Here is a 25,203-nt window from a genome sequence, read left to right as displayed (position 1 = left end):
CATCAAAAACAGCTGTGCCAATCCATCTGCAAGAATGTTCTGCTATCTAATCACAGTGCATCAAACCCTCAAAAATGTTCACAGCTTCGTAAAATAAATATGCTAACTGTACTTCTTTTCTCATTCATGCAATTTGCACATAAAAGATGCAGCACATAACTATCTTTTAACGACAAACAGGAGTCCGATGAGTATATAGTCCTCTACAGGCAATCAACTTGGCGCTCCACTAGTCTCCACTGCCAAAATAGCAAAAAAGCTATTAAAAAACTCCACGAAAGAATACATTGTTTTATAGTTACATAATCCATTCCACAGTGCATGAAAATGTTAGATGTGTAAAAGTAGGTCTTGTTGTTCATGGGCCGCCCCAAACTGTATCCCGCGGCATGATACTGGCGCTCCGCGGAGGGTGCGACGGCCCCGCGACTCCCTGACGCCAGTGCGAGGAGACCAGAGACAGGCAGCGGTATAGTATGGGAGCGTTGAGAGCGAGCTTGATAGCTGTTTATAAGGTACTGTAAACTTTATTTTTCACCCGTCAAAACATAAACAACCACGGGGGAATGAGTATGTTCGGTTGACTAGATCTATTGCTTATAAGAAAATAATATTTGCAACTTTTTAAAAGGGATAGAGACAGTGAAAGTGTATTTTGAGGCTTCAAACTTTTCTGTCTATCATATTTGGCAACAGAGATTGATTGGCAATTAACGTTAGTAGAATGTGGGATTCATTTCATATTTGTAACATTGTATTGTCGTGTATCCTACAGTTGGAACACGTACTTGTGAAAAAATATTCATAGTGTGCACAATGTGTGTATTTCAATGTGTCAGTCTGCTTTGATGGTTAACCTTTGTGATGCATTGTTTTGGTATGGTGTTTGATATCAGTCTGTTCATCTGTATTTGTTGTGATTAAATCTAATATGCTACTGATGTAGGCCTCTTGTACTCAGAAATAGTATCAACATCAGATTTGTGACACACATGTTTACTTTCCATCTGCAAATGTCATGCAGATTATTTGATCTATGTTCATGCATCATGCATGTAGCAGCAAAACCAAGATGCAAAATCAAGATTTGCGATATTTAATTGGATATTAACAGTGATCTTCATCTCAACGTCAGTGTCCATTTGGAGGGAAGCTGTGTCTCATTGCTAAATGACTTGCTTTAAATAATCAATATAGGCTATCTATCTTTACCATCGTGTGTTTGCGCGCGCGTGCACATGCATGTGTTCCATGTCTCATGGATGCAGAGCGAGCCTGTGTGACTGTGAGACCCTGAGCAGCAGGGCCAGATCTCCTGACATCATTGAAGATGACATATCAGATTACTCAAAGGACTGGAATTTGTCCTTGTCCATGATTTAGTACAATTGTTGAATCCTGCAGCATCCTTGTCAAATTCAGGTTTGTGTTAAATTAACAATTTGTTTCTGTTTTTTGTTGTTGTGGTGGGGCACATGGTGGACTGACAGTTTGGCTTTATTCACACTTTTAAATAGATATAACGATTGTGATGCAATGCCTGTGTTACATAGTTCTAATAAAGATGTGATATTTCTGCAATGGTCTGATAAGTTAGCTGTTGGGTTCGCTAAAGACAGGATAATAGAAGGAGTGAAAGGGACATGTCTACTGTATCTTTAAATCCCAGCGTTGATAGTGATATTGATCATTCATATGCAGCATTATCTCAGAGAATGAGGTATTCTTCTGTGTAGTTAACACTGTAAAAATGAGTCCAGTCTTAGCTTAGACATTTAACCTAGATCTTATACAGAGGAAATGGCACATTTCTCAGTTCCTCTTCTGTTCATCTATAGGTGGACATCTCCTGTATTCAGTCTGGTACAGCACATGGTGGACTTGGAGAGACATTTCCCCCTTATAGGAATAAACAAGTTAACCACATTCCAGCCATAACATCATTCTCATTTCAGACAGAGGCATCCTCAGAATAGCCATTCTCTATATGTCCGACCCCTCCCAGACCCCTCATGATGTGTTGGCCTGAGGTGTCCTCCCGACCATCCCAACCACCACAAACACAACACTTACCCCAAATCCCTGGGATGGTTGGGATTAGAGGTAGACCGATTATGATTTTTCAACACCGATATCGATTATTGAAGGACCAAAAAAAGTCGATACCAATTAATCGGTCAATTTAAAAAAAAAAAAAAAAAAAATTTGAGTCTTCAATAGAGGCAGGTTAGAGCGTTGGACTAGTTAACTGTAAGGTTGTAAGATTGAATCCCCGAGCTGACAAAGTAAAAATCTATCATTCTGCCCCTGAACAAGGCAGTTAACCCACTGTTCCTAGGCCGTCATTGAAAATAAGAATGTGTTCTTAACTGTCTTGCCTTGTTAAATAAAGATTAAATAAAGGTTTAAAAAAGAAGAAGAAAAATCGGCCAAATCGGTGTCCGAAAATACAGATTTCCGATTGTTATGAAAACGTGAAATCGGCCCTAATTAATCGGCCAGTCCGATTAATCGGTCGACCTCTAGTTGGGATAGCTGATTGATAGCCCATGGGTTGGTTACAGTGGGTGAGTTATGTTTGTGTCTAACGTGAGGTGTGGTGGATGTGGTGGTTTTAGGCTGGGTTTCTGTACAGCACTTTGAGATATCAGCTGATGTACGAAGGGCTATATAAATAAATTTGATTTTTGATTTGATGTGTGTGTGTGCTCACGTGTGCGTGTGTGATAACTGACCCTAGATTTGTGTAGACCTCCTGGGTCAATGCTGTGTCTAGTCACCAAGGGCAACACCTCTCTGTCTTCCTGTCTGTCTGTCTGGTTATTTCTGTCTACTGTAGAGGCTGGGCAGGAATGGTTGTTTGGGTGTTGTGGTGTTGTGGGTAGGCCTAGTTCGTGAGGGCTTGCTTGTCGAAACACATTCTCTCGGCTGCCTTTTGGAGATCATTCATCGATACTCATTCATTGAATTTTGATATCCAGTTTTGGTACTTGATGATTGTTATCTGTGTATTAATGAACACATTACACCTCCTCAAAGGCGATGGGTCAGGCCACACAGAGTGAGAGGGAGACAGCACAACGAAGCCGTATTGTCACTATTTGTGTTGGGCTGCTGAGCTGACAGTTAGAGGAAACACTCTTGTGTGAAGTGGAAGGTTTACGCCGAGAGGCTAGACAGTGTGTGTGTATTAATGAAAATTTGCATCCCCCTTCGCTCTCCTCCCTCGTTCCTCTCTCTCTCTTCTCACTCTTTCCCCCTCTCTCTCTCTCTCTTTCCTCCCTTGGTCTCTCTGTTCACTCTTTTTCTCTCTCTCAGACACACTTGCACATGCACGTACACACAAACGCACACACACACACACACACACACACACACACACACACACACACACACACACACACACACACACACACACACACACACACACACACACACACACACACACACACACACACACACACACACACACGCACACATGCACACATGCACACACGCACCCTCCTCTCCCATCCCTCTCTCCTCTATTTGTTATCTCTCTCCATCTCTTTATCCCTCTCTCCTCTCCTCTTTACCTCTCTTCCTCCCTCTCTCCTCTCCTCTTTATCTCTCTGCATCTCTTTATCCCTCTCTCCTCTCCTCTTTACCTCTCTTCCTCCCTCTCTCCTCTCCTCTTTACCTCTCTTCATCCCTCTCTCCTCTTTATCTCTCTGCATCTCTTTATCCCTCTCTCCTCTTTACCTCTCTTCATCCCTCTCTCCTCTCCTCTTTATCTCTCTGCATCTCTTTATCCCTCTCTCCTCTCCTCTTTACCTCTCTTCCTCCCTCTCTCCTCTCCTCTTTATCTCTCTGCATCTCTTTATCCCTCTCTCCTCTCCTCTTTACCTCTCTTCCTCCCTCTCTCCTCTCCTCTTTACCTCTCTTCATCCCTCTCTCCTCTTTATCTCTCTGCATCTCTTTATCCCTCTCTCCTCTCCTCTTTACCTCTTTTCATCCCTCTCTCCTCTCCTCTTTATCTCTCTGCATCTCTTTATCCCTCTCTCCTCTCCTCTTTACCTCTCTTCCTCCCTCTTTCCTCTCCTCTTTATCTCTCTGCATCTCTTTATCCCTCTCTCCTCTCCTCTTTACCTCTCTTCATCCCTCTCCTCTCCTCTTTACCTCTCTTCATCCCTCTCTCCTCTTTATCTCTCTGCATCTCTTTATCCCTCTCTCCTCTCCTCTTTACCTCTCTTCATCCCTCTCTCCTCTCCTCTTTATCTCTCTGCATCTCTTTATCCCTCTCTCCTCTCCTCTTTACCTCTCTTCATCCCTCTCTCCTCTCCTCTTTACCTCTCTTTATCCCTCTCTCCTCTCCTCTTTACCTCTCTTCATCCCTCTCTCCTCTTTATCTCTCTGCATCTCTTTATACCTCTCTCCTCTCCTCTTTATGTTATGCAGGTGAATGAGGACCCAAAAGCGACTTGGCGAAAACAGAGTCTTTAATCCAGTAAAGTAAAAATACAATCAAAAAACACAATTTCCACTCGTAATGACGAGAACAGACTGGAGACTCGATCTTGAACTGCAGGTTGCCTCGGGAAGGCACTTGAACTTAGCAGACTCAGACACCTGCTCACCACGCAGCATCTGAGGAAAACACGACACGACAGGGCGATACACAAACACAGCACGGTGAACAATAGACAAGGATCCGACAGGACAGGAACGGAAAACAAGGGAAGAAATAGGGACTCTAATCAGGGGAAAAGATAAGGAACAGGTGTGGGAAGACTAAATGATTGATTAGGGGAATAGGAACAGCTGGGAGCAGGAACGGAACGATAGAGAGAAGAGAGAGAGGAAGGGAGAGAGAAAAAGGGGAACGAACCTAAAAAGACCAGCAGGGGGAAACGAACAGAAGGGAAAGCATAATGACAAGACAATATATGACAAAACATGACAGTACCCCCCCACTCACCGAGCGCCTCCTGGCGCTCTCGAGGAGGAACACTGGCGGCAACGGAGGAAATCATAGATCACAAACGGTCCAGCACGTCCCGAGAAAGAACCCAACTCCTCTCCTCAGGACCGTAACGGAAAACGATAAAAAGGGAAACTAGGGTACTACTCTAAAAAAAAAATGAGACACGGGTAGAGAACTGAAAGCTAAAGAGCAAACAGAACCAAACAGGCCAGGAGAGTAACAACTAGGGACAGACTGAGACACAGCAAGGGCAGGAACAAGAACAGGAGAGATGCGATGGCAGGGAACAGACTGAGACCCAGCAAGACCAGGAGCAGAAGCAGAAAAAAAAAATTACTGCTTCTGCGCGCAGTCTGAACACGCAGCCACGAAACGGCGCGTGTCACGCTCCTGAGTAGGCCACCAAAACCGCTGGCGAATAGAAGCAAGCGTACCCCGAACGCCGGGATGGCCAGCTGACTTGGCAGAGTGAGCCCACTGAAGAACAGCCAGACGAGTAGAAACAGGAACGAAAAGAAGGTTACTAGGACAAGCGCGGGCGACGCAGTGTGCGTGAGTGCTTGCTTAACCTGTCTCTCAATTCCCCAGACAGTCAACCCGACAACACGCCCAACAGGAAGGATCCCCTCGGGATCGGTAGAAGCTCAGCATAGTTACGTTCCGATGACAGGCGATGAGAAAAATACGCACAAGGGTGGACCCCATCAGTATCGGAGCGCTGGGACAGAATGGCTCCCATCCCACCCCCGCGTCAACCTCAACAATAAACTGTTTAGTGACGTCAGGTGCAACAAGGATAGGAGCGGATGCAAAACGCTCTTTGAAGAGATCAGAACAACAATCATACGACCGGTGAGGAGGAAGGGAGTTGGTTCTGGACCGACTGAAGACCGTGCGCAGACCATGATATTCCTCTGGCACTCCTGTCAAATCACCAGGTTCCTCCTGAGAAGAGGGGACAGAACAAACAGGAGAAATAGCAGACATTAAACACGTCACATGACAAGAAACGTTCCAGGAAAGGATAGAATTATTAGACCAATCAAAAGAAGGATTATGACACACTAGCCAGGGATGACCCAAAACAACAGGTGTAAAAGGTGAACAAAAAATCAAAAAAGAAATGGTCTCACTATGGTTACCAGATACAGTGAGGGTTAAAGGTAATGTTTCATATAATATACTGGGGAGAGGACTACCATCCAAGGCAAACATGACCGTGGGCTCCCCTAACTGTCTGAGAGGAATGTCATGTTCCCGAGCCCAGGCTTCGTCCATAAAACAGCCCTCCGCCCCAGAGTCTATTAATGCACTGCAGGAAGCTGCCGATCCGGTCCAGCGTAGATGGACCGGTAAAGTCCTTGACGGAGAGGACCGTCTAGTAGCGCTTATCAGTCGCCCTCCGCTTACTGATGAGCTCTGGCCTTTAACTGGACATGAAATGACAAAATGACCAGCGGAACCGCAATAGAGACAGAGGCGGTTGGTGATTCTCCGTTCCCTCTCCTTAGTCGAGATGCGAATACCCCCCAGCTGCATGGGCTCAACACCTGAGTCAGTGGGGAAAGATGGTAGTGTCCGAGAGAGGGGAGACACAGTTAACGCGAGCTCTCTTCTATGAGCTCGGTGACGAAGATCTACCCGTCGTTCAATGCGAATAGCTTCAATCAAAGAATCCACGCTGGATGGAACCTCTCGAGAGAGAATCTCATCCTTAACCTTAGCGTGGAGTCCCTCCAGAAAACGAGCGAGCAACGCCTGCTCGTTCCAGTTACTGGAGGCAGCAAGAGTGCGAAACTCTATAGAGTAATCCGTTATGGATCGATTACCTTGACATAGGGAAGACAGGGACCAAGAAGCTTCTTTCCCAAAACTGAACGATCAAAAACTCTTATCATCTCCTCTTTAAAGTTCAGATAATTGTTAGTACACTCAGCGCTTGCCTCCCAGATAGCTGTGCCCCACTGCCGAGCCCGACCAGTAAGGAGTGATATGACGTAGGCAATCCGAGCTCTCTCTCTTGAGTATGTGTTGGGTTGGAGAGAGAACACTATATCACACTGGGTGAGAAAGGAGCGGCACTCAGTGGGCTGCCCAGAATAACATGGTGGGTTATTAACCCTAGGTTCCGGAGGCTCGGAAGACCCGGAAGTAGCTGGTGGCACGAGACGAAGACTCTGATACTGTCCTGAGAGGTCGGAGACCTGAGCGGCCAGGGTCTCAATGGCATGCCGAGCAGCACACAATTCCTGCTCGTGTCTGCCGAGCATCGCTCCCTGGAACTCGAGAGTAGAGTAGAGAGAATCCATAGTCGCTGGGTCCATACTTGGTCGGATCCTTCTGTTATGCAGGTGAATGAGGACCCAAAAGCGACTTGGCGAAAACAGAGTCTTTAATCCAGTAAAGTAAAAATACAATCAAAAAACACAATTTCCACTCGTAATGACGAGAACAGACTGGAGACTCGATCTTGAACTGCAGGTTGCCTCGGGAAGGCACTTGAACTTAGCAGACTCAGACACCTGCTCACCACGCAGCATCTGAGGAAAACACGACACGACAGGGCGATACACAAACACAGCACGGTGAACAATAGACAAGGATCCGACAGGACAGGAACGGAAAACAAGGGAAGAAATAGGGACTCTAATCAGGGGAAAAGATAAGGAACAGGTGTGGGAAGACTAAATGATTGATTAGGGAATAGGAACAGCTGGGAGCAGGAACGGAACGATCCTAAAAAGACCAGCAGGGGGAAACGAACAGAAGGGAAAGCATAATGACAAGACAATATATGACAAAACATGACACTTTACCTCTCTTTATCCCTCTCTCCTCTCCTCTTTACCTCTCTTCATCCCTCTCTCCTCTCCTCTTTATCTCTCTGCATCTCTTTATCCCTCTCTCCTCTCCTCTTTACCTCTCTTCATCCCTCTCCTCTCCTCTTTACCTCTCTTCATCCCTCTCTCCTCTTCTCTTTATCTCTCTGCATCTCTTTATTCCTCTCTCCATCCACTCCTCCCTTCATAGCCAGCGACTCAATTGAGTGGGGGCTAATGGAGGCCCCGTCCAGGCCCTGCTGATAAATAATGTAACTTCTTTATAATGCCCCGTCTCTGGGGAGAGAGCAGAGAGCATCATTACTGGCTCCTCATCCTACAGCCCCGGCCCCTAAATTGATTAACAGCACTGACTGAAGCAGCTAGCGCTAAATGATCAATGGGGTTGGTAGGGATTGGTGGCTAGCAGCTAGCGCAGGCTTGGAACGGCACAGGTCAGGCTAACAGGCCTTGTCAATGACATGTGATCATGGGCTAACCTATTAGATCCCTCTGACCCCCATTAATTCTGCCTGGCTATGCTAACTACTCACCAAAGGGTTAGCGTTAGCAGCAGTTAGCGCACTAACCCAATACAGGCTGGATGAATGGCAGGCAAGGAAGATAGATAGATAGCTCTGCCTGGGCACTTTTATGGAGCTCTTGTGTAAACGGCGGCGTGTTTCAGCTTAAATGGGCAGAGGGCGGATAAGATTGGGACCTGTCCGCTACAGATATTTGTGTGATGCTTCATTGGGCCCTACTTGTGTAAGGGAGAGGTGTAACTCTGCATCCCAAATGGCATCCTATTCTCTATATATTACACAACCTATAGGGCCCATAGCACTATGTGCACTCTGTAGGGAATAGGGTGCCATTTGGGACACACACTAAGTATGTGTTGGGAAAGAGAGGTTAGAGAAGGGGACTGCTGGGCTGGAAGATGTTTGGGAGGTTAATGTGATTTAGGGAAGAAAGAAAAGTGTAGGTCAGGCTTACCTTTAGGAGGGGGATCGGATATCAGATTATCAAAGATCTACGGGGTCGCCTGTAGTAACCAACGACCAGTGATCAAATAATGACTTGTAGTAACCATTTATCAGATAAAGTGTGATCTAGCTTGGTAGTTTTTGTGTCTGATGACTAATAAGGTGATACTGAAACCTTACCCATCACATTACTTTTGGTTTCTCATTTACATTTTTCATAACATTCTGTATAAAGCTAATGTAGGTTTATCAGAGTAGCCCAAACCCTCCCCATTCTATACAGTCCAGAGTAGGGCACAACACCGGCCCCATTCTATACAGTCCAGAGTAGGGCACAACACCGGCCCCATTCTATACAGTCCAGAGTAGGGCACAACACCGGCCCCATTCTATACAGTCCAGAGTAGGGCACAACACCGGCCCCATTCTATACAGTCCAGAATAGGTCACAACAACACCAGCCCCATTCTATACAGTCTAGAGTAGGGCACAACCCCGGCCCCATTCTATACAGTCCAGAGTAGGGCACAACACCGGCCCCATTCTATACAGTCCAGAGTAGGGCACAACACCGGCCCCATTTTATACAGTCCAGAGTAGGGCACAATACCGGTCCCATTCTATACAGTCCAGAATAGGACACAACAACACCGGCCCCCATTCTATACAGTCCAGAGTAGGGCACAACACCGGCCCCATTCTATACAGTCCAGAATAGGTCACAACAACACCGGCCCCATTCTATACAGTCTAGAGTAGGGCACAACCCCGGCCCCATTCTATACAGTCCAGAATAGGACACAACACACAGTCCTGAGTAGGGCACAACACCGGCCCCATTCTATACAGTCCAGAGTAGGACACAACACCGGCCCCATTCTATACAGTCCAGAGTAACACTGGCCCCATTCTATACAGTCCAGAGTAGGGCACAACACCGGCCCCATTCTATACAGTCCAGAGTAGGGCACAACAACACCGGCCCCATTCTATACAGTCCAGAGTAGGGCACAACACCGGCCCCATTCTATACAGTCCAGAATAGGTCACAACAACACCGGCCCCATTCTATACAGTCCAGAATAGGTCACAACAACACCGGCCCCATTCTATACAGTCCAGAGTAGGGCACAACAACACCGGCCCCATTCTATACAGTCCAGAGTAGGGCACAACAACACCAGCCCCATTCTATACAGACCAGAGTAGGACACAACAACACCAGCCCCATTCTATACAGTCCAGAGTAGGACACAACAACACCGGCCCCATTCTATACAGTCCAGAGTAGGGCACAACACCGGCCCCATTCTATACAGTCCAGAGTAGGACACAACAACACCGGCCCCATTCTATACAGTCCAGAGTAGGGCACAACACCCCATTCTATACAGTCCAGAGTAGGGCACAACACATTCTATACAGTCCAGAGTAGGACACAACAACAGTTCAGAGTAGGGCCCCATTCTATACAGTCCAGAGTAGGACACAACAACACCGGCCCCATTCTATACAGTCCAGAGTAGGGCACAACACCGGCCCCATTCTATACAGTCCAGAATAGGTCACAACAACACCGGCCCCATTCTATACAGTCCAGAGTAGGGAATAACACTGGCCCCATTCTATACAGTCCAGAGTAGGGCACAACACCGGCCCCATTCTATACAGTTCAGAGTAGGGCACATAACCGGCCCCATTCTATACAGTCCAGAGTAGGGCACACAATTCTAACAGTCCAGAGTAGGGCCCCATTCTATACAGTCCAGAGTAGGGCACAACACCGGCCCCATTCTATACAGTCCAGAGTAGGACACAACACCGGCCCCATTCTATACAGTCCAGAGTAGGACACAACACCGGCCCCATTCTATACAGTCCAGAGTAGGGCACAACACCGGCCCCATTCTATACAGTCCAGAGTAGGGCACAACACCGGCCCCATTCTATACAGTCCAGAGTAGGGCACAACACACCGGCCCCATTCTATACAGTCCAGAGTAGGGCACAACACCGGCCCCATTCTATACAGTCCAGAGTAGGGCACAACACCGGCCCCATTCTATACAGTCCAGAGTAGGGCACAACACCGGCCCCATTCTATACAGTCCAGAGTAGGGCACAACATTCTATACAGTCCAGAGTAGCCCCATTCTATACAGTCCAGAGTAGGGCACAACACCGGCCCCATTCTATACAGTCCAGAGTAGGGCACAACACCGGCCCCATTCTATACAGTCCAGAGTAGGACACAACACCGGCCCCATTCTATACAGTCCAGAGTAGGACACAACACCGGCCCCATTCTATACAGTCCAGAGTAGGGCACAACACCGGCCCCATTCTATACAGTCCAGAGTAGGACACAACACCGGCCCCATTCTATACAGTCCAGAGTAGGGCACAACACCGGCCCCATTCTATACAGTCCAGAGTAGGGCACAACACCGGCCCCATTCTATACAGTCCAGAGTAGGTCACAACAACACCGGCCCCATTCTATACAGTCCAGAGTAGGGCACAACACCGGCCCCATTCTATACAGTCCAGAATAGGTCACAACAACACCGGCCCCATTCTATACAGTCCAGAATAGGTCACAACAACACCGGCCCCATTCTATACAGTCCAGAATAGGTCACAACAACACTGGCCCCATTCTATACAGTCCAGAGTAGGGCACAACACCGGCCCCATTCTATACAGTCCAGAGTAGGGCACAACACCGGCCCCATTCTATACAGTCCAGAGTAGGGCACAGCACCGGCCCCATTCTATACAGTCCAGAGTAGGACACAACAACACCGGCCCCATTCTATACAGTCCAGAGTAGGGCACAACACCGGCCCCATTCTATACAGTCCAGAGTAGGACACAACAACACCGGCCCCATTCTATACAGTCCAGAGTAGGGCACAACACCGGCCCCATTCTATACAGTCCAGAGTAGGGCACAACACCGGCCCCATTCTATACAGTCCAGAGTAGGGCACAACACGGGCCCCATTCTATACAGTAGGGCAGTTCTATACAGTCCAGAGTAGGACACAACAACACCGGCCCCATTCTATACAGTCCAGAGTAGGGCACAACACCGGCCCCATTCTATACAGTCCAGAGTAGGGCACACACATACAGTCCAGAGTAGGGCACAACACGGGCCCCATTCTATACAGTCCAGAGTAGGGCCGGCCCCATTCTATACAGTCCAGAGTAGGGCACAACACCGGCCCCATTCTATACAGTCCAGAGTAGGGCACAACACCGGCCCCATTCTATACAGTCCAGAGTAGGGCACAACACCGGCCCCATTCTATACAGTCCAGAGTAGGGCACAACACCTGCCCCATTCTATACAGTCCAGGTTAGGGAATAACACCGGCCCCATTCTATACAGTCCAGAGTAGGACACAACACCGGCCCCATTCTATACAGTCCAGAGTAGGACACAACACCGGCCCCATTCTATACAGTCCAGAGTAGGACACAACACCGGCCCCATTCTATACAGTCCAGAGTAGGGCACAACACATGCCCCATTCTATACAGTCCAGAGTAGGGAATAACACCGGCCCCATTCTATACAGTCCAGAGTAGGGAATGACACTGGCCCCATTCTATACAGTCCAGAGTAGGACACAACACACCGGCCCCATTCTATACAGTCCAGAGTAGGACACAACACTGGCCTCATTCTATACAGTCCAGAGTAAGGAATAACACCGGCCCCATTCTATACAGTCCAGAGTAGGGCACAACACTGGCCCCATTCTATACAGTCCAGAGTAGGGTACAACACCGGCCCATTCTATTTTGACTGGTCCACAGACAACCCCATATGAGCATTGTCTGTTTCAAGCGTGAATACAATCCCATTTCGACCTTTTTCATACAGTAATGATGATCAAACTCTGATCATATATCGGTCATACATTATAGATCCTCCTCAGGTTGGAGATTAGTAGATTTTAATGATGGTAATTGACAGAAGAAACGTCCTGTTTTTTGGGGGGACTGAAATAGCTAAATAAATCGTACCGTTTTTAACTGTGAGCGAAAGTCACACCTATTCCCTTCAGATCCTCAGGTTTGGAAATACCCAAGTAAGGTCTGGACTGTAGAAATCCAGAAGATCTCATCCAAGTGTGATGTTGTTGACAGTAGGTGACTGGGTCGAGAGCCCTGTCTGTCCAGATGTTCCTGTTACAGTCTATCACTCTCTACTTTCCTGGAATCCTCCATCTGAATTGGATTACGAGTTGTTTTTTTGCAACTGGTCTGGAGTAGAGGTCGACCGATTATGATTTTTCAACGCCGATACCGATTATTGGAGGACCAAAAAAGCCGATACCGATTAGTTTGGCCCGATTTACAAAAAAAAACCTATATTTGTAATAATGACAATTACAACAATACTGAATGAACACTTATTTTAACTTAATATAATACATCAATACAATAAATTTAGCCTCAAATAAATAATGAAACATGTTCAATTTGGTTTAAATGATGAAAAAACAAAGTGTTGGAGAAGAAAGTGAAAGTGCAATATGTGCCATGTCAGAAAGCTAACGTTTAAGTTCCTTGTTCAGAACATGAGAACATATGAAAGCTGGTGGTTCCTTTTAACATGAGACTTCAATATTCCAAGGTAAGAGGTTTTAGGTTGTAGTTAATATATTATTTATAGGACTATTCTCTCTATACCATTTGTATTTCATATACCTTTGACTATTGGATGTTCTTATAGGCACTTTAGTATTGCCAGTGTAACAGTATAGCTTCCGTCCCTCTCCTCGCTCCTCCCTGGGCTCGAACCAGCAACACAACGACAACAGCACCCTCGAAGCATCGTTACCCATGCAGAGCAAGGGAAACAACCACCCCACGGCTCAGAGCGAGTGAAGTTTGAAGATAGCGCGCGCTAACTAGCTAGCCATTTCACTTCGGTTACACCAGCCTCATCTCGGGAGTTGATAGGTTTGAAGTCATAAACAGCGCAATGCTTGATGCACAACGAAGAGCTGCTGGCAAAACGCAAAAAATGTGCAACGAGAGAGAGGCAGGTCTTTATTGCGTTGGACTAGTTAACTGTAAATTTGGTGAAAATCTGTCATTCTGGCCCTGAACAAGGCAGTTAACCCACCGTTCCTAGGCCGTCATTGAAAATCAGAATGTGTTCTTAACCGACTTGCCAAGTTAAATACAGATTAAATAAAGGTAGTCAGACTGACTATCTGACTGACTGTCTGACTGACTATCTGACTATCTGACCAACTGTCTGACTGACTCTCTGAGTGACTGACTGTCTGATCGACTGTCTGACCAACTGTCTGAGTGACTGAGCTGTCTTTTGTATTGAGTTGTGTATCATTACTTTTTAATTTTCTCTCCTGTTCCGTTCATAAAAAGGTGTCACGCCCTGACCTTAGAGAGCTTTTTATGTCTCTATTTTGGTTTGGTCATGGTGTGATTTGGGTGGGCATTCTATGTTCATTTTTCTATGTTTTGTGTTTCTTTGTTTTGGCCGGGTATGGTTTTCAATCAGGGACAGCTGTCTATCGTTGTCTCTGATTGGGAACCATACTTAGGCAGCCTTTTCCCACCTGTGTTTTGTGGGTAGTTATTTTCTGTTTTGTGTTTCTGCACCTGATAGAACTGTTCGTTGTCGTTTTGCTCTTTGTTATTTTGTTTCATTGTTCAGTTTAAATAAAAATCATGAACACTTACCACGCTGCGCTTTGGTCCGATCCTTCATGCAACGACGACCGTTACAAAAGGGAATCTCATCCCAGAATGGCGGGAAAACCTGTAAGAGAGAGAATGGTTTATTTAAAATTCAGTAAGGCAACACAGTATCAATGGCAGCTAATGCTGAATTATTTGACACAATTTACAAAAGTAATAAATACACAATAAAATCTACAACTTAAAAATACATATTTTCTGGAAAAAAAGTTTGGACACACGTACTCATTCAAGGGTTTTTCTTTATTTTTACTATTTTCAATACAGCAAATGAAAGATAAATTATCTTGCTAATCTACCCATCGTGTCCGATTTAAAAAATGCTTTACAGCTAAAGCGCAACATATGATTATGTTAGGTCATAGCCAAGTCACATAGCCTTTGATGAGCTTCATCAGATGACACTCATAGGACATCATGTTACACAATACATGTATGTTTTGCTCGATAATGTGCATATTTATATCCAAAAATCTCAGTTTACATTCAGATTCCAAAACATCCGGTGATTTTGCATAAATACTCATAATAACATTGATAAAAGATACAAGTGTTATTCACAGAATTCAAGATAGACTTCTCCTTAATGCAACCGCGGTGTCAGATTTCACATTTTTTTTACGGAAAAAGCATAATCTGAGAACGGCGCTCAGAACCCAAAACAGCCAGAGGAATATCCGCCATTTTGGAATCAACAAAGTTATTAACAACACCATAAATATTCACTTACCTTTGATGATCTTAATCAGAAGGCACTCTCAGGAATCCCGGGTTCAACAATAAATTACTGATTTGTTCCATAAAGTTCCATCATTTATGTCCAAATAGCCACTTGTTGTTAGCGTGTTCAGCCCAGTAATCCATCTTCGTGAGGCGCAGGCACTTCATCCAGACAAACTTGAAATGTTCCATTACAGTCCTTTATAAACATGTCAAACGATGTATGGAATCAATCTTTAGGATGTTTTTAACATAAAACATCAATAATGTTCCAACCGGAGAATTCCTTTGTCTTCAGAAAAACACTGGAACGAGAGGTAACTCTGTCGGGAGCGCGCGTCATGAGACCAAGGCTCTCTGCCAGACCACTGACTCAAATAGGTCTCATGAGCCACTCCGTTATAGTAGAATCCTCATTCAAGTTTCTAAAGACGGTTGACATCCAGTGGAAGCCGTAGGAAGTGCAACTTTATCCATATCTGTATGTGTATTTGGTAGGCCAAGCTTTGAAAAACTAAAAACATCAGATGTCCCACTTCCTGGTTGGATTTTTCTCAGGTTTTCGCCTGCCATATGAGTTCTGTTATACTCATAGGCATCGTTCAAACAGTTTTAGAAACTTCAGAGTGTTTTCTATCCAATACTAATAATATGTATATATTAGCATCTGTGACAGAGTAGGAGGAAGTTCACTCTGGGCACGCTATTCATCCAAAAGTGAAAATGCTGCCCCCTATCCCAAAAGGTTAAACAAACTAGATTATTCAAAGTAGCCACACTTGGCCTTGATGACAGCTGTGCACACTCTTGACATTCTCTCAACCAGCTTCATGAGGTCACCTAGAATGCATTTCAATTAACAGGTGTGTTGTCACAAAGTAGGGGTGGTATACAGAAGATAGCCCTATTTGGTAAAAGACGAAGTCCATATAATGGCAAGAACAGCTCAAATATGTAAAGAGAAACGACAATCCATCAATACTTTAAGACATGAAGGTCAGTCAATCTGGAACATTTCTAGAAAGTTTGAAAGTTTCTTCAAGTGCAGTCGCAAAAACCATCACGCGCTGTGATGAAAATGGCTTTCATGAGGACCGTCACAGGAATGGAAGACCCAGAGCAAGTTGGTTAGGACATCTACTTTGTGCATGACAATACTTTTTCCAACAATTGTTTACAGACAGATTATTTCACATATAATTCACTGTATCACATTTGCAGTGGGTCAGAATTTTACTCACACTAAGTTGACTGTGCCTTTAAACAGCTTGGAAAATGACAGAAAAGGATGTCATGGTTTTAGAAGCTTCTGATAGGCTAATATACATCATTTGAGTCAATTGGAAGTGTAACTGTGGATGTATTTCATTGTAGACCTCACAAGTCTGGTTCATCCTTGGGAGCAATTTCTAAATGCCTGAAGGTACCACGTTCATCTGTACAAACAATACTACGCAAGTATAAACACCATGGGACCACGCAGCCGTCATACCGCTCAGGAAGGAGACGCGTTCTGTCTCCTAGAGATGAGCGTACTTTGGTGTGAAAAGTACAAATCAATCCCAGAACAACAGTAAAGAACCATGTGAAGATGCTGGAGGAAACAGGTACAAAAGTATCTCTATCCACAGTAAAACGAGTTCTATATCGGCATAACCTGAAATTCCGCTCAGCAAGGAAGAAGCCACTGCTTCAAAACCGCCATAAAAAATCCAGACTACGGTATGCAACAGCACATGGGGACAAAGATCGTACTTTTTGGAGAAATGTTCTCTGGTCTGATGAAACAAAAATATAACTGTTTGGCCATAATGACCATAGTTATGTTTGGAGGAAAAAGGGGGAGGCTTGCAAGCCGAAGAACACCATCCCAACCGTGAAGCACGGGGGTGTTGTGGGGGTGCTTTGCTGCAGGTGGGACTGGTGCACTTCACAAAATAGATGGCATCATAAGTCAGGAAAATGATGTGGATATGTTGAAGCAACATCTCAAGACATCAGTCAGGAAGTTAAAGCTTGGTCGCAAATGGGTCTTCCAAATGGACAATGACCCCAAGCATACTTCTAAAGTTGTGACGTAATGGCTTAAGGACAACAAAGTCAAGGTATTGGAGTGGTCATCAGAAAGCCCTGACCTCAATCCTATAGACAATTTGTGGGATGAAATGAAAAAGCGTGTTGCAGCAAGGAGGCCTACAAACCTGTTGTAAACAGCACCTGTTCTCACAGAAACCATCACTGCCTGTTAGTCTGTAGTAGTAGTCTGTAGTACTAGTAGTAGTAGTAGTAGTAGTAGCAGTGATAATAGTAGTTGCAGTAGTAATAGTAGTAGTAATGGTAGCAGTAGTAGTAGTAGCAGTAGTAATAGTAGCAGCAGCAGTAGTAATAGTAGTAATGGTAATAGTAGTAGTAGCAGCAGTAGTGGTAATAGTAGGAGTAGTTATAGTAGTAGTAGTAGTAATAGTAGCAGAAGCAGCAGTTGTAATAATAGTAGTAGTAATAGTAGCGGTAGTAGTAGTAGTAGTAGTAGCAGTAGTAATAGTCGTAGTAGTTGTAATAATAGCAGCAGCAGTAGTAATCCTAGTAGTAGCAGTTGTAGTAGTAGTAATAGTAGCAGTAGTAAGAGTAGTAATAGTAGCAGCAGCAGTAGTAATAGTAGTAGTAGCAGTTGTAATAGTAGTAGTAATAATAGTAGTAGCAGCAGTAGTGGTCATAGTAGTAGTAATTGTAGCAGCAGTAGTATTAGTAGTAGTAGCAGTAGCAGTAGTAGTAATAGTAGTAGCGGTAATATTAGTAGTAATAGTAGCAGCAGCAGTAGTAATAGTTGCAGTAGTAATAGTAGTAGCGGTAATATTAGTAGTAATAGTAGCAGCAGCAGTAGTAATAGTAGCAGCAGCAGTAGTATTCGTTGCAGTAGTAATAGTAGTAGTAGTAGTAGTAGTAGTAGTAGTAGTAGTAGTAAAGCAGTAGCAATGGTAATAGTATAAATAGTAGCAGTAGTAGTTGTAGTAGAAGTAGTAGCAGTAGTGGTAGTAGCAGTAGTAGCAGCAGTAATCGTAGTAATAGTAGTAGTAGTAGTAATAGTAGCAGTAGTAGCAGCAATCGTAGTAATATTAGAGGTAGTAGTAATAGTAGCAGCAGTAGTATTAATAGTATTTGCAGTAATAATAGTAGTAGTAATAGCAGTAGCAGTGGTGTTTGTATTATTAGTAACAGTAATAGTTGTAGTAGCAGTAGTATTAGCAGCAGTAATAGTAGTAGTAGTAGTAGTAGTACTATTACTATTACTACTACTGCTACTATTACCACTACTGCTGCTACTACTACTACTACTACTGCTACTACTACTAATAGTCCTACTGCTACTAATACTACTGCTACTATTACTGCTACTACTACTAATAGTAGTAGCAGTAGTAGCAGTAGTAATAGTAGTAGCAGTATTAATAGTAGTAGTAGTAGTGGTAATAATATTAGTAGTAGTAGTAGTAGTATTATTAGTAATAGTAGCAGTAGGAATAGTAGTAGTAGCAGTAGTAGTAGTAGCAGCAGCAGTAGTGGTAATAGTAGCATTAGTAGTAATAGTAGTAGTAGTAGTAATAGTAGCAGAAGTAGTAGTAATATTAGCAGCAGCAGTAGTACTATTAGTAGTAGTTATAGCAGTAGCAGTAATAGTAGTAGTAGTAGAAGTAGCAGCAATAGTGGTAGTAGCAGCAGTATTAATACATTTACATTTAAGTCATTCAGCAGACGCTCTTATCCAGAGCGACTTACAAATTGGTGCATTCACCTTATGACATCCAGTGGAACAGCCACTTTACAATAGTGCATCTAAATCTTTTAAGGGGGGGGTAGAAGGATTACTTTATCCTATCCTAGGTATTCCTTAAAGAGGTGGGGTTTCAGGTGTCTCCGGAAGGTGGTGATTGACTCCGCTGTCCTGGCGTCGTGAGGGAGTTTGTTCCACCATTGGGGGGCCAGAGCAGCGAACAGTTTTGACTGGGCTGAGCGGGAACTGTACTTCCTCAGTGGTAGGGAGGCGAGCAGGCCAGAGGTGGATGAACCTAGCAGTAGTAGTAGTAATTGTAGCAGTAATAATAGTTGTAGTAGCAGCCGTAATCGTAGTATTAGCAGTAGTAGTAGTAATTGTAGCGTAATAATAGTTGTAGTAGTAGCAGCCGTAATCGTAGTATTAGCAGTAGTAGTAGTAATTGTAGCAGTAATAGTAGTAGCAGCCGTAATTGTAGTATTAGCAGCAGTAGTAGTAGTAATTGTGGCAGTAATAATAGTTGCAGTAGTAGTAGTAGCAGCCGTAATCGTAGTATTAGCAGTAGTAGTAGTAATTGTAGCAGTAATACTAGTTGCAGTAGTAGTAGTAGCAGCCGTAATCGTAGTATTAGCAGCAGTAGTAGTAGTAATTGTGGCAGTAATAATAGTTGCAGTAGTAGTAGTAACAGCCGTAATCGTAGTATTAGCAGTAGTAGTAGTAATTGTAGCAGTAATAATAGTTGCAGCAGTAGTAGTAGCAGCCGTAATCGTAGTATTAGCAGTAGTAGTAATAGTAGCAGCAGCAGTAGTGTAATAATAGTAGTAGTAATAGCAGCAGCAGCAGTAGTAGTAGCAGTAGTAATAGTAGTAATATCAGTAGTAATAGTAGTAGCAGCAGTAATAATAGTAGTAGCAGCAGCAGTAGTAGTAGTAGCAGTAGTTATAGTAGTAGTAGTAGTAGCAGCAGTAGTAATAGTAGTAGTAATAGTAATAATAGTAGTGGTAGTAGTAATAGTAGCAGCAGCAGTAGTAATAGTAGCAGTAGTAATAGTAGTAGCATTAGAAGTATTAGTAGTAGCAGTAGCAGTGGTAATAGTAGTAGTAGCAGAAATAGTAGCAGTACCTGACTCAGTGGGTGTAAAAATATGATACGTGTGTATGTGTACTTGTGCATGTGTGTATTTCTATTGTGGTGGATAGATACAGTATATAATGTTTACAATGAAATGGATGCACAATAAATGTGAGATTTATGTGGGTACCTGAAAAGTGGTTAGGCTATACTATCCTCAACCAAAATGCTACTGGCTTCCACCACTGCTGAATTCCACAAAAGGAAAAATAACTATTGAGTCCCTGGTCTCTTATTTCCCCTCCAGAAGGAGAGAGTGGGCTTGTTTCTCCTGGTGAATTGGTGTCAGGGGACCTCAGTGAATGGGGCACATTTGTCCTGAATTTTACCATGCATTTCCTCTTTTATTGGCCTGGATGTCCCTAGCTGATTCCTGCACTTAAAGCTGTTTGTTGCTGAGTGTTTTATAGAACATTCTTTTGATAATATAAAAACCCAGTGTAGTCAATAAAGTTCTGTTTCCTTTCAAGTGCGGCCAAATCCTACCTCAACAATTCTGCTTTGTTGGTCTAATTAAATTGATGTTTTATGTGTATTTTATAATTCAACTAAATCATTTGGATAATGAATGTTATTAGATAATGCAGATAATTGTATGTAACTGCCCCATTGATATGGCAGAGTTCTATGATCTAATGTCCTTTCTAGCATACTTCCCAGAATGCATGCCCAATACATGACTTCATTCTACTTAGTTTGCTAGTGTTGATATTGAAACAGAGGACTCTCTGAGTGACATTTGAGAGTGGTTATGTGATGGTAACAGGGCCGTGTGTACAGGAAGTTATCTGGAGAATGGCTGCTGACTGTAATGGGACAGTGTTCATTGTGACCCCACTGCTGTCAATTCCCAGAAGTCATAACACAGTGACATCATTGGCCCTCTCTCCTCGCACGGCCAATGTTGTTCTGCCAATAGAGAGAATCACTCTGTTTCCTTTGGAGGGTCGCTAGTTGCTTTCCAGGCAAGATTAGTGGAAACACTGATATCTCTTCCTTCAACTGTCCTCTTGAAGGGAATCTGTTTGTCTATGTTAGAAGTGTTATGGATTTCGTTAGCATTGGTTTAATCTCCTCCATCTTCCTCCTAGGTGTCCTGTTCAGAAGTTCTGTCCTGAAGCTTTGAACACCAAGGAATACCCAGCCATCTCAGTGGCACCTAAAAAATACAACAGCAGCTTTTAACCTCCAACTTTTTCCCTCACCAAGTGGACTATCTCTCCGTTGTAAAACCCAACCCCGCACACTCACGTGTAGCGTCCCGACAACGCCACGGTCGCAAGAGGCGACAGACACGAACGTCACTATGAACGTCACCTCCCTCTTCTCCTTCACCAGCCCGGCTGTCAAGCGCCTCCTCGGCTGGAAACAAGGAGACGAAGAGGAAAAATGGGCGGAGAAAGCCGTGGACGCGCTGGTGAAGAAACTGAAGAAGAAGAAGGGAGCAATGGAGGAGTTGGAGAGGGCTCTGAGCTGCCCAGGTCAGCCCAGTAACTGTGTCACCATCCCTCGCTCCCTGGATGGAAGACTCCAGGTGTCCCACAGGAAGGGCTTACCCCATGTTATCTACTGTAGGGTGTGGAGGTGGCCTGACCTGCAGTCTCATCATGAGCTCAAGGCTCTGGAGTGCTGTGAGTACCCATTTGGCTCCAAGCAGAAGGACGTCTGCATCAACCCGTACCACTACAAGAGAGTGGATAGTCCAGGTGAGTGGGGTGGTGGTGGGGGGGGGGTTATAGCATTAAAGTGTTTATGTTGTGGTGAAAAGTCAACGTAAAATTATCATCAAGGATGATATGCATTTTAATTAAGTTTTGTGTAAATATATCAAAAGTTTCTCCACTAGGTCTTTCCAGCCCAATTCACCATTTACTTCATGTCAGATTTATGACCCTTTTCGAAATGTGTTTTGATAGTTCCTACATTTCCTATGATCCTTCACATCACTCTTGAACATGAAACATTAATGGTGAACCATACACATAACCCCATAACATACCCACCCCAGCAGCCTGTTCCTCCCCTATCATCAGCCGTATGTTATCTCGTCTCTGCTCGTGGCTTTCCCCTTCCCATGGTTTCTGCAGATGTTCTCTCCCCCCTTTCATATCCTCCCCGTGTCAGCCAGGTGTTCTAATCTGTTTGAACTGAGAGTCAGGAGAAACAAAACACCACCACAAACTATAGATATTCCTCAGAAATATCAGCTGTGTGTGCTTACATGCGTGTACTGTATTTGTGCATGTGTGTGTGTGTGCCTATACGCATGCACGTGTGTATGTACGTGTGTATGTGTGGGTGTATGTGAAACCGTAAGATATTTGTTTCCCTAATGGACAGGGGACATCAAATGTCCTCTTTTGTCTGTCTGCTAAGCAAAAGATGAGGCCCAGCTGACGAGACAGAAACAGCTGTCCACAGGGTGCTACAGGAAGGGGAGCGAGTGTGTGTGTGTGTGTGTGTGTGTGTGTGTGTGTGTGTGTGTGTGTGTGTGTGTGTGTGTGTGTGTGTGTGTGTGTGTGTGTGTGTGTGTGTGTGTGTGTGTGTGTGTGTGTGTGTGTGTGTGTGTGTGTGTGTGTGTGTGTGTGTAGCAGGAAATTCCAGCTGGGGGAGAATGAGGGCTTTGTTTTTGGCATGCTCTGTGCGGCCGGTCGGGCCGGGGAACACACACACCACACCACACGTGTTGTTTCTCTGAGGAAGACGGGGACAGGAAGCCACACACAATGGGAGGGAGGAGCGGATGCCCGCCTCACACACTTGTTTTAACAACTGGGCTGTAGCACCTGTCCGTCCACACCTCCCCCATCACACACACACACACACACACACACACACACACACACACACACACACACACACACACACACACACACACACACACACACACACACACACACACACACACACACACACACACACACACACACACACACACACACACACACACACACACACACACACACACACACACACACACACAGACAGAGCTAGTCCCAAAGCAGTAACACCAGGATAGAACAGATAACATGAAACGCCCTGACACTAGTTTTATATAGAACAATAGCCAGGGTTCAGACTCGACCTTGGGATTTGGTTATGCAATAGTATTCAATAGGAGAAAAAAAATTACATTCAAACTAAATTTGTCAACAGAATATGCTGTAATTAGAATTTAAAACACAACTTTTGACCAATAATCTTTCTCATTGTAGCATTTTATTGGGATAGCGGATACCTAGTCAGTTGCACAACTGAATGATTTCAACCGATATGTGTCTTTTGCATTTAACCCAATCAGAGAGGTGTGGGGGGCTGCCTTAATGGACATAATTGGCACCTGGGGAGCAGTTGTTGTTGGGGTTTAACTAACTGCCTTACTCAAGGGCAGAACGGCAGATTTTTCACCTTGCCAGCTTGAAGCTTTGAACTAGCAACTTTTCAGATTACTAGCCCAACGCTCTCTCTTTGTCAATGGAGCATCTGCCTCCATTGACAAAACTCTTAGTTTCAGTATTATTTACAGTTTTTTTCGATTGCTAAACGACAGTGGACACAACTGGAGTCACATGTGCAAAACTCTTAACTACAGTCTGCACAGCAACAGTTCATGTGGACCAAACTCTAGTTCGTTTTCCATTGCTTGAACACAGTTTTCAAAACTCTACACACTTATCCCATGACTTTAACCACAACCTGCACAACACTGTGGATTTACAGCACTTTGTTCAAAAGGCTAAGCAGGTGTCTTGTTTTAGACTTGTTAGTGAACACACACACATATTACAGTATATATAGGTAGAGCTCAGAAAGACTCATTTTGGAAATGGAACAAGGGTTCGTGGAGGGAGAAGGGTGGCAGGGAGAGGGCGGATGCATGGAGGAAGACAAAGAAGACAAAGAGCTGTTATTTCAGATGAAATAAGGGCTACACTTATAGACCATGTCGTGAACCATGGTCTCATTGAGAGAGGCAGGGTTGAGGGTGCAACCCAATCTGCAAAGATCCACAGTGGCATCTGTAATGCGAATTTTCCATCATGCAAACAGGTGAGAGTTACATCCTTACAGTAGATGAAAACATTACAGGAATCTATTTTGTATTGCAATTATAGAATATTTACACAGATATATATTACAGTAAGTTTGACTGTAAAATATATTTTTACAACAGGACCCAAAGGCTGGCCCCAACAGGGGGAAGAGGAAAAATATTTTCAGATGCGCTGGAAAATGCTATTGTTGACATGGTTGTTGTCAACAATGCAATAAAACTGCGGGAGATTCAAGATAGAGTGCTGTCTGATAATGATATATTTGAAAATGTTAATTCTGTCAGCACAACAACTATTGCTCGAGTCCTAAAGAAACACCAAGTTACAATGAAACAGTTATACACTGTACCGTTCGAGAGAAACAGTGAACGGGTAAAAGAGCAAAGATACCAATATTGTCAGGACCCGGTTACGAACCCGGGTCTCCGGAGTGAGAAACAGTCAATTAGCCAACTGATCCACGAATAGTCGGCTGAACCCAGAAGATGAGGCAGACACAGTGTCACGCCTTGGTCATTGTATCTTGTGTTTTTGTTATATGTTTGGGTAGGCCAGGGTGTGACATGGGTTTATATGTTGTTATTTCGTATTGGGTTTGTATTAATTGGGAGTGTGTATTATTAGGGGTGTGTCTAGTTAGGCTTGGCTGCCTGAGGCGATTCCTAATTGGAGTCAGCTGATTCTAGTTGTCTCGGATTGGGAACCGTATTTAGGTAGCTTGAGTGCGCGTTGTATTTCGTGGGTGATTGTACCTGTCTTAGTGTTAGTCACCAGATAGGCTGTATTTTGTTTCACTTGTTTGTTGTTTTTGTATTTTCATTATTTCATGTACCGCTTTATCTTTATTAAAGGTCATGAGTAACCTACACGCTGCATTTCGGTCTGCCTCTCTTCTAACAGCAGACGAAGTTCATTACAGAATCACCCACCACGATTCACAGACCGAGCAGCGTGTGAACTGGCAGGATCTGAAGGAGGACGATATGGATTATACTACGTGGGAAGAAAT

At 44.3% G+C, this 25,203-nt stretch overlaps 1 protein-coding gene across 1 annotated transcript in view; it reads left to right on the top strand.

Moving 5' to 3' along the window:
• Window positions 1-382: 382 nt before the first annotated feature.
• The window catches only part of LOC124002033 (mothers against decapentaplegic homolog 1-like), a 45,082-nt gene continuing 20,261 nt past the window's right edge, over window positions 383-25,203 (top strand). Inside the window, 2 exon segments of the mRNA XM_046309244.1 lie at window positions 383-515; window positions 21,231-21,845. Of these exon segments, the coding sequence (XP_046165200.1) occupies window positions 21,446-21,845 (400 nt within the window). The 5' untranslated portion in view covers window positions 383-515; window positions 21,231-21,445.

The sequence above is a fragment of the Oncorhynchus gorbuscha genome, linkage group LG17 (genome assembly GCF_021184085.1).
Source record: "Oncorhynchus gorbuscha isolate QuinsamMale2020 ecotype Even-year linkage group LG17, OgorEven_v1.0, whole genome shotgun sequence".
In the NCBI taxonomy this organism is placed as follows: domain Eukaryota; kingdom Metazoa; phylum Chordata; class Actinopteri; order Salmoniformes; family Salmonidae; genus Oncorhynchus; species Oncorhynchus gorbuscha.
The sequence above is the reverse complement of the archived record's forward strand: the minus strand, read 5'-3'. Positions and strand labels throughout refer to the sequence as shown.